Source organism: Cynara cardunculus (genome assembly GCF_001531365.2).
Source record: "Cynara cardunculus var. scolymus isolate 2C chromosome LG 1, CcrdV1, whole genome shotgun sequence".
Lineage (NCBI taxonomy): Eukaryota > Viridiplantae > Streptophyta > Magnoliopsida > Asterales > Asteraceae > Cynara > Cynara cardunculus.
The window spans coordinates 45359859-45369998 of record NC_037528.1 but is presented as its reverse complement, the minus strand read 5'-3'; the positions used below and the strand labels follow the sequence as shown (position 1 = coordinate 45369998).

Genomic DNA, 10140 nt, shown 5'->3' with positions numbered 1-10140 from the left:
CCGATTATCATTTTTTTGTGTTTCCGTTGGTTATGTGTAGGGTGACGGAACTGCTGTTACTACAAGAAAGCAGATAAATCAGTGGTGTCGATTAGCAGAAGTTGATTGATTGATTTAGTATTGGGGTTAGGGTGTTTTGGTGTTAGATTAAAGGGTTAACTGGAAATCGTTTGTTTTTGACGTCGTCGGAGAGTAATTTATGGCTATGGAATTGGCTATCGGAGGAGGTGGTGGTGTTGGTGGGTCGGGTGGCGATGACCACCATGATCAGCCATCGGATCCTAATCGTGACAAGAAACGCTACCACAGGCATACTGCTGAGCAGATTCAGCTTCTGGAAGCGTAAGATTCCTTTTTACTGTATTTCATTTCCGATTTTTGTTGCTTTGTAGCATTTCGACGTGAAAATTATCGATTTTTGATATCGTTTTCTGGTGGGAAATTGTAGAACTTTCAAAGAATGCCCCCATCCTGATGAAAAGATGCGATTGCAATTGAGTAGGGAGTTGGGTTTGAATCCTCGTCAGATCAAGTTCTGGTTTCAGAATCGAAGAACTCAGCTCAAGGTTTTCATCTCTCTCTCTCTCTCTAATATACTTATATGTATATATATATTCATATCAAGTTCTGGTTTCAAAATCGGAGAACTCATCTCAAGGTTTTCACCTTCTCTCTCTCCTCTCTCTCTCTCTCTCTATATATATATATATATATATATGTGTGTGTGTCTGTTCATATATGATCTGAATCGGGTTTAAGTTCAATCGATGAATACAGCTCAAGGTTTTCATCTTCTCTCTCTCTCTCTCTCTATATATATATATATGTATATGTTTATATATGTGATGTGAATTAATCGTGTTTAAATTGAAGTGAAATTGATGAACTGGGTGCAGGCGAAAAGTGAGATGGCGGATAATTGCTTGCTAAGGGTGGAGAACGACAAAATTCGCAGTGAGAACATTGCCATTAAAGAGGCTTTAAAGAATGCATTGTGCATAACTTGTGGTGGTCCTCCTGTTGCTCAAGATCACCTTCTTGAAGAACAAAGACTTCGTTTTGAAAACGCCCACTTGAAAGAAGAGGTACACACATATATATATATATATATATATATATATATAATCTAATTAAACCACGATTCATTAATGAATTTTAGCCATCTTAATTCATTCATTCATTCATTTGCTTAATTATACATCCAAATACATGATTTGCTTTCGCTTTTCCATTCAATTTTGTGACTTTTTAGTAATGTTTTCGATGTAATGAGTATCAGAAGATCGTAGATCCAAATCTATTTCAGTAAGAGCCCGGTTCGGTTCAAATGACAAAATACAAATATAAATGAATATATTCATCAATGAATATTATATATTCATTGATGAATATAGTCATGGACAAAAATTCTCAAATTATTTGCGGTTCTTACTTTAATCTTCCCCTATATAGTAATTACATGTATGATACACATTCTTTTTTGAGGTGTAACAGCTGGATCGAGTATCGGGCATTGCAGCAAAGTTCATGGGGAGGCCACTGTCGCTGTTCGCACCAGCAGCAGTACCTCCAAGTCACTTATCTGCACTCGATTTATCGATGGCTTCTTATGTTGGCGGTACACAACACCAGATGATCCCTGTGGCTAGCGGCAGTGGTGGTCCTTCGCTTGATCTTGATCTTTTCACCACCACTGGCATGGCGGCTCAGCCGCCCACCATCCACCCCAGCCACCCTCTCCGCCCTACGGACAAATCCATTGTGGTGGATATTGCAACTGCTGCCATGGATGAGTTACTCAAGCTGTTTCAGACTGATGAGCCACTTTGGACCAAATCTGCTGTTGATGGCAGGAACGTCCTCGAAATCGATACTTACGAACGTATCTTCCCGAGACCAAATACGTCCATTAAGAATCCACATTTATGGATCGAAGGCTCGAGGGCTTCGGGTGATGTGATGATGCACAGTATGCAACTGGTGGATATGTTCGCTGATTCGGTTAAGTGTCTTTCTTTTTTTACACTATCGTTTCTTTTAATTTTCGGTAATTAATCATAATTCGGGATGAATCTTTATTCGGGCAGACCAAATGGGCTGATCTATTTCCCACAATCGTGTCGAAAGCAAGAACGATCGAAGTGATCTCATCTGGAGTGTTCGGCGACCAAAGTCGCTCTCTGCAGCTGGTAATTATATTCACATGTGAATATGAGTAATCTTTTCGGTTTTTATGACTTCTTTCCTTTCATTATGTTGGGTTGTTTGGCAGATGTACGAAGAGTTGCAGGTGGTTTCACCTCTGGTTCCCATTCGGCAGTTCCTTTTCATTCGATATATTCAGCAAATCGAACCAGAAACTTGGGCTGTTGTCGATGTTTCCTATGATCCTCCTCAAGATGACGACGGCTTTCCTTATTCCCAACTGAATTCTCGCCGCCTTCCTTCCGGATGCTTGATCCATGGCATGCCCAATGGGTACTCTAAGGTTTGTCGATCAACTCGTGTATTTTTCTGAATCATGGATGTCTAGACCAACTTGTGTGTACCTCGACTGATCCCATGGAGGCCTATATATTCATAATTCCTTTAATCACAATCGTGTTTTGATCAAAACAGGTTATATGGATCGAGCATTTGGAAATCGAAGAGAAAACCGCAGTCCACAGGCTTTATAGAGATCTGATTTACAGTGGTTTGGCATTTGGAGCCGAACGATGGGTCGCTTGTCTTCAAAGATCTTGCGAAAGAATCGTTTGCCAAATGGTAACGAACTCCAATTCTTCGGTTCGTGAACTTGGAGGAGGTATATTCATCGATCTTTCGTGAGCTCCAACGATTTTGATTCTTAATTCCTGTATATTGAAGCGTTTATGATATTTGATCTTCTTTTTTTGCTTTTAATGTCAGTGATTCCATCAGCCGATGGTAAGAAGATCGTGATGAATTTAGCGCAGAGGATGGTGAACAACTTCTGCACTAGCATCGTACCAAGTAGCGGTCATCTCGGGACGTCTGTCTCAGATTTTGACGACTTTGAGGTCCACATGGCTCTTTACAAGTCTTCGGACCCCAGTCAGGCGAACACCATGGTTCTTGCCGTTGCTACCACCGTCTGGATGCCGTTTTCGCCACAGTTCGTCTTTGATTTCCTTCGCAATGAAAGTAACCGCCATCAGGTACTATAAACCAACACACACTGTACTTGGACGGCCTAATAGGGTACTTAATAGGACTTTCACCAAGATCTCTACGTCCTTTATATTTAAACGTGTTACAATCCTATTAGCATGCACACACATTTATATAAAACACACACATATATATATATATATGTAAGTATATGACACTTATTAAGTCGTCTAACAACTTATTATAACACCATTAGATATGAATCATGGTTTTTTGGTCTTACGACCTTAATTATAGTCCTATTAAATACTCAACTAGGACATTCGCAAAAGACCCATTTTGTTGTAGAGACATAAGAAAACATGCAAATGCTATGACAACATTATTTACTCAACCTTGTTCGTTTCGTCAGTGGGACGTGCTCACGAACCATAACCCGGTCCAAGAGGTTACGCATATCGCAAACGGGGCTCACCCTGGAAACTGCATATCTCTTCTTCGAGTAAGTCGACTTGGTGCACCTCATGGCTCGATCCATCTCCAAATTTATAGCTTTGATTAATTAAGTTTCCTGATTGATCGATCTGCAGACTCAGAATACAAGCCAGACCAACATCTTGATTCTCCAAGAGAGTTGTACCGACTCATCTGGCTCGCTAGTGGTTTACTGCCCGGTGGACCTGCCGGTGATCAACATCGCCCTGAGCGGTGAAGACCCGCTCTATGTTCCGTTGCTGCCATCAGGGTTTGCCATCACCACCGACGGCCGCCAGAGCTCCACCACCTCACCCGCAACAGGAGATTCAAGCGGCCAGAATCCCACCGCAGGTTCACTTGTTACATTGATGGTGCAGTCGGTGATTGGCGGTCCGGCATGGGGGAAACTAGGGCCGGAGTCGATGACCACCATCAACAACCTTATGGGAAACACCATCCGGCAAATCAAAGCCGGATTGAATTGCAGTTCTACCACCATTTGAAACATTAGTACTTGTTATGTGTTGTACTGCTGAGGCATGGTGGCATGTTACTTTCTTTACCATCTTCAACTGCTACTTTTATGTTCTTGAGGGATTATTTATAATGGGTTGACTTTTTGGTTTAATTTTTTATTTATAGAGATTTAATGCATTTTCAGGTAAAGAGGGAGTCAAGAACACATGACCATGCCTACCTTCCAATGTATGGTCTGGGAAGAATTGACTTTTGTGTTTTCCTTCCTATATACCTATACATATACATGTCTAGATGTATATGCATATGGATATGTTTCTTACATATGCATACATATTCACATATGAATACATATACATGTGTGCATCTATACTTGTACTGTACAGGTTGGGTTCCGAAGAGAACGATGTTTTGCTCTGAGAAAGTGAGAAAAAGAGAAGGTAATCTCATGTTGTGTGAGGATGTTTTTATATCGTGTGAGTATTACAACATTCATACAATATATCTATACATATACATGTCTGTATGTATATGCATATGGATATGTTTCTTACTTATGCATACATATTCACATGTGAATACATATACATGTGTGTATGTATACTTGTACTATACAGGTTGGGTTTCGAAGAGAACGATCTTTTACTGTGAGAAAGTGAGAAAAAGAGAAGGTATTCTCATGCTGTGTGAGGATGTCTTTATATCGTGTGAATATTACAACATTCACACAATATACCTATATATATACATGTCTATATGTATATGCATATTATTATGTTTTTTACATATGCATACATATTCACATATGAATACATATACATGTGTGTATCTATACTTGTACTATACAGGTTGGGCTCCGAAGAGAACGATTTTTGCTGTGAGAAAGTGAGAAAAAGAGAAGGCATTCTCATGCTGTGTAAGGATGTCTTTATATCGTGTGAATATTACAACATTCACACAATATAATGTAATCTTTAAATATGTACGTGAAGGTGAAGGTGAAGGTGAAGGTGTATGTATATGTTTTGCGGTTTTTTATGCGAGTTTGTCAGGTAGCTATGTGAATGGGTTCTTCATGGTTATTGATAATGTTTCTTTAGAAAACTACCAAACAAAAGGCCTTATCGACTGAAAAATCCGTCGGTAACGAACATGCAATGTCTCGCCTGGTGGATTACTAGCAGCGGATATCGTCCTCCGTTATAACCGATGGTGAACTTTTTCCATTTTAATTATAATACATTAATAAGACTTAATTAATTCGGTGGATAAAATCATCGACAAATATATCTGCCGTAAATTTAATTATTTAATTGTTAAAATAATAAAACGATGTCTCACTTGGTAATCTGTCATTGCTTTTATAAATTACTCACAGATGATTTATTTATCAAAAAATAAAAACTGTAGACGACACATCCCACTACAACAAAATTGAGTTTATAGGACACCCCCAATCTCTAAGTATCCCAATAGACCTCTTTATAGGACCAAAATATAAAGTGTCATATGTAAAGTTGTTGTAATAAGTTTATATGACGCTTTTGGACGTCTTAACAAGTTTTTTAGGACATTTTTAATACAAAGTGTCACATTAACAACTTTATAAGATACTTTTGAGAAAATGTCCTATAAACTTATTTTTTTATAGGACACTTATTTTTATAGGACAATTTTTCAAATAGTGTCCTATAAAGTTGATAATTGGACATTTTATATTAAAAGTGTCCTAAAAAAACTTATTACGACGTCAAAAAACGTCATATAAACTTATTAGAACRCCTTTAGATAAGACATTTTATTTTTTTGGTCCTATAAACCAAGTCCTATAAAGAGGTCTATTAGGACACTTAGAATTTGAGAGTGTTCTATAAACCCGATTATGTTGTAATGTACAAACAAAAATGTAAATATTAACAAGATCTTTTTCTAAATAGTGGCACCATTTGATTATAAGAAATAAATATAGGGGTGTTTTTCATAAAATTATAATTGGTTTGTTGGTTAGTTCATTGTTTTTCATATGTGAGGTTATATGGTCAAGTCTTTTATTGAATTTTTTTTCTTCAGTCACATAATAAATCTAAGATTAAAAGGTAAAAACTAAGAATGAAATTAACAAGATCTATACTCAGGTTTGGGGTGGAAGAAAAGTCTTACAAACCAACTTGAAACACCCTCAAATCTTGAAAAATCAACTAATTTAAAATTTTCAATAATATATCAAATAAATGATATATCATCTTTTTCTATAAGCCAAACCTTGATTCCCTCATACAGTAATCTAGATTTAATATCAATAATAATATGGCAAACTCAACCTTACATAAAGTCTAGGCCAAGATCAGATCTTACTAAAACCCCAGTCGCTATTCCAAAATACGGACGACTTCCCAGATAGCTAAATCCTTCCTGGCAACTACTAGCGCTCCATTATTCACAATATCGTTAGTACCATTCCCCAAAAAGACCTGATGTACATGCCGACAATAAAAAAAGGTTAAGTTTAACGTCTAGTGACTTCAAACAATTTTCATCATTAATATAAAACCGGTAAAATTGAAAGAATGTTTTGTAAATAACAATTTCAAAATGAAAAGGGGTTTAGTACAAAAGCAACATCTTTTTCAAAACCCATCATTTTCGTAATTAAAATTTGGTTACCAAACGCTCACTTTAACTATGAAGTCAAAACCCAATACTCACCCAAAACTTGAATAAGATTTAATATTCACATACTGAAAAACATGGATAAAACTCTATAATTCTAAACATCCAAAGAGCATGGGTATATCCAAAACAAGAAGACATGAATAAAATCTAATATCAAAAGCAACAAGACATGGATAAGTTTCGAGACACCAAGACCATATAGCATGGTTACACTCCATATCCAAAGTAACATAAAAAACATAAATAAAAAATATATGTAAATAACACCTTTCGGTGACGGCAAAGACCTGTTTCCATCAAGTGGTAGAACACTAAGTGAACCACATCAAGATGTTGACAAGCAAATCATCCCAAGCATACAAACCTTGGTGACTACTTTATTTGGGGCTAATATAAGAACATCAAAACTTCCTTACTTAGTCAGTCCCTAAGTTAAAAGCTGACAACATCAAAACTCCTCATTTGCCTAAAATCAAAGGTTCTAAAGTGAGAACGTCAAAACTCCTCATTCGTCTCAAGCCAAAGATATCAAGAAAAGAACCTCAAAAGTTCTCTCTTGTCATGACCAATAGGGTCCAAGTTGAGAACACCAAAACTTCTTACTTGACTAAACCCTCTGTCTTCAAGCCGAAAACATCAAAACTCCTCTCTTAACAAACAAGACTGACACATATATCTATGGATTCAAAGCATGCCAGTCTAATTTACATGACTCTAAATGAATTATCAACACACTCAAAACATGTAATTCTCAACAATGCAATAATTGCATATCATGTCTCAAGCTCAACATAGAGAAAATAAAACTAGACAAATGTCCCCCAAAATCATCTGAGTCAAAACCGAACCAATAACTCAACTGTTCAATTGAGTATTTAATAGAAGTCTGTATAAACCAATAAAATACAAACTACCTAAAGTTTATACAACTTAAGCCCAAAAGATGTGAATATCGTTATTATCGATTCAAAGATTAGGCAAAATCCCAAAACACACCATAACTTCAAGAAAACATTTCCAAATAAACAATGTCACCCAAAATGTATCCAACAACTCAATCATAGCTATTTTCTGAATGGTTTATAAAAATCAAAATACCAAAAGTATTTTAACATCAAATAATCCCATATGAAGAATAAATAATCAAAAAAATCCACACTTATGATTTATTTATCAAAAAGTCTAAAATCCCAAATATATATACTTCTCAAGATTTTATAAGACCAAATGTGTACAAGATGTAAATCTATCAAGTAATCGACAATATTTCATAAATCCTGAGGTAAACACTTCAAGACTCCAAAATAGACGTTTTTGGCATGTACAAAGTTTTCACAAAGCAACTTGAATTCGACTTGTGAGAAATGCTAAATCTAGGTTTTACCCCAAATCTTGAACTTTCTTTGGTGAAGACTTGAAATTCCACGTTAGACTTTAAATCCTAGAAGCAAAGATCTAAAGAACACTTATTTCACTCCCCAAAACAAAACAAAGAAAACCAAGGAGAAATGAGAGTTGCTGGTGAATATGGTTCAAACCCTAGATTCAACAAATGGTAGATGGATTTTACCAGTAGCTTCTAAGAACTTCAAAACATAAGTAAAATCTTCAAGATCCACAAGAAAATCGACCAAAAAGCCTTCAGCAGAAAACCCATAAAACCAAGTCAACGATAGTGGAAAATGATGGAGAAGATGAAGAAGATGAAATTGAATCTTGAGACTTTTATCTCCAACACAAGAATCCAAGAATCAAAGCTTTTTAAATGTTAGGAAAAGCCTTTAATCGATTCCTTAAATGGTTTGAGAGGGAGAGAATGAGTGGAAAAATGAGTTGGTTAGAACAAAAATGAAAAGAAAGAGACAAAATCCCGATTTTAAAAGAAACATCAGCTCAAAATTTGGCTCATCCTCCTCGGGCTTGAAGAAACTTTCATGGGCGTGAAGGTAGTCTCCCCGGCGCATGAAGATTTTGCTCCGGGCGTTAAACTTCTCCATAAAATAAACAACTTGATTCTCACCCAAAATATTATACGAACTCAAAGTACATACCAAGAGTTTATTCTGAAGTCGAAATATAAATTATGGAACTCGAAAATAAGCATATCGAAAATCAAGATATTACAATCCTTCCAACATTGAAATTGATTTCATCCTCGAAATCTAGTAGCAGTCATACACTCGAATGCCACACACAATGGGATCACTTGGCTCTCCATGTTTCAGTCCTCCCCGAAAAATCAAACTTCGATCCAACAGTTCTCCCATCATAAATATCACACATTCCCTTTTCTCGAAAAGTACTTGAACCAAAAAAGGCTCATGGGACGGGTCTAAACATCCCCACAACCTGGAGCACAAGCTCGACAGGTGGTTTGTCATTCACCTTACCCAAAGAGAATAATAATCTAGCCATGAAGACCTCAAATAACGACACTTCACGAACAATTGATTCCCTTCCAAGAGAGGGCCTCTAACTTAGTTCAAACTCTAACTGAACCTGAAAACTTCTAGCAAAAATTTCCATGTCGAATTTCATGCTGAAACGCACATCAAACTTCGTCTCAATACATTACACCACTAACCCACGTAAAAAAAATTAACATTGTTGGAGCAATTTCCAACAATAAGATCTTGGTTGCCTCCCAACCTTAGGTGACTCACACCACCCAAGAGCAGCTTACGACCTCAATTGCTTAATTCCACAAACATTGCCCAAAATGAATTCACTCTTAGATGTTTCTAATCAACTCTTTATCAAGTTGCATTACGCTCTCCCATACCTTCAAAACTACGATGGTCCTTACAAAAACTGATCCGCCCATAATCGACCATACTCAATTTAGTTCAAGGAACTCATTACAATGATAACTTTTACCCAGCCGATAAGGAATCCACATAAACAATCTCGAACGATTCACCTATTGCCACATTGTACTAATCATATAGCCTTAGTTGATATAATCGTTCAAATAAAATAAATTTCCACTTAAAGTCTACTTAAGATATTTCCATTCAACCTCATCATTTCAAATATTATAATATTTGAACAAATTATTTCCATGGAAACTAATGGTAGATATGCTCAGCCATAACTTCCCTAGAATGGTACTGCCATAGAAATTTGTCACCATTCCTTTGACGAAATCTTTAACGACTAGATCAGTCTGGATCAACACAATCCTTGAATCCATATTCTGAAGATCTACAATGCACATCATCCATAGGGATTCCCAAACCTTCCTTAATCCAACCATTTTAGCCATTGGCTAGAAACATACCAATGCATTATATAAAGAGTTGGCTATGCAAAGCTCAACTTCCACAAAACATTCAAGCATCGATTATCTAATTGACAAGATCTGAAATGTCCAAAATCACA

At 36.6% G+C, this 10140-nt stretch overlaps 1 protein-coding gene across 1 annotated transcript; it reads left to right on the top strand.

Annotated features, from left to right (window-relative positions):
• Window positions 1–205: 205 nt before the first annotated feature.
• On the top strand, window positions 206–4112 carry LOC112506434 (homeobox-leucine zipper protein HDG11-like). The gene is made up of 10 exons (XM_025110471.1): window positions 206–342; window positions 449–566; window positions 897–1085; window positions 1495–2001; window positions 2088–2189; window positions 2273–2488; window positions 2620–2806; window positions 2911–3179; window positions 3545–3634; window positions 3723–4112. Exons 1-10 carry the CDS (start codon window positions 206–208, stop codon window positions 4110–4112), a joined length of 2205 nt encoding a protein of 734 aa, XP_024966239.1.
• Window positions 4113–10140: the final 6028 nt, after the last annotated feature.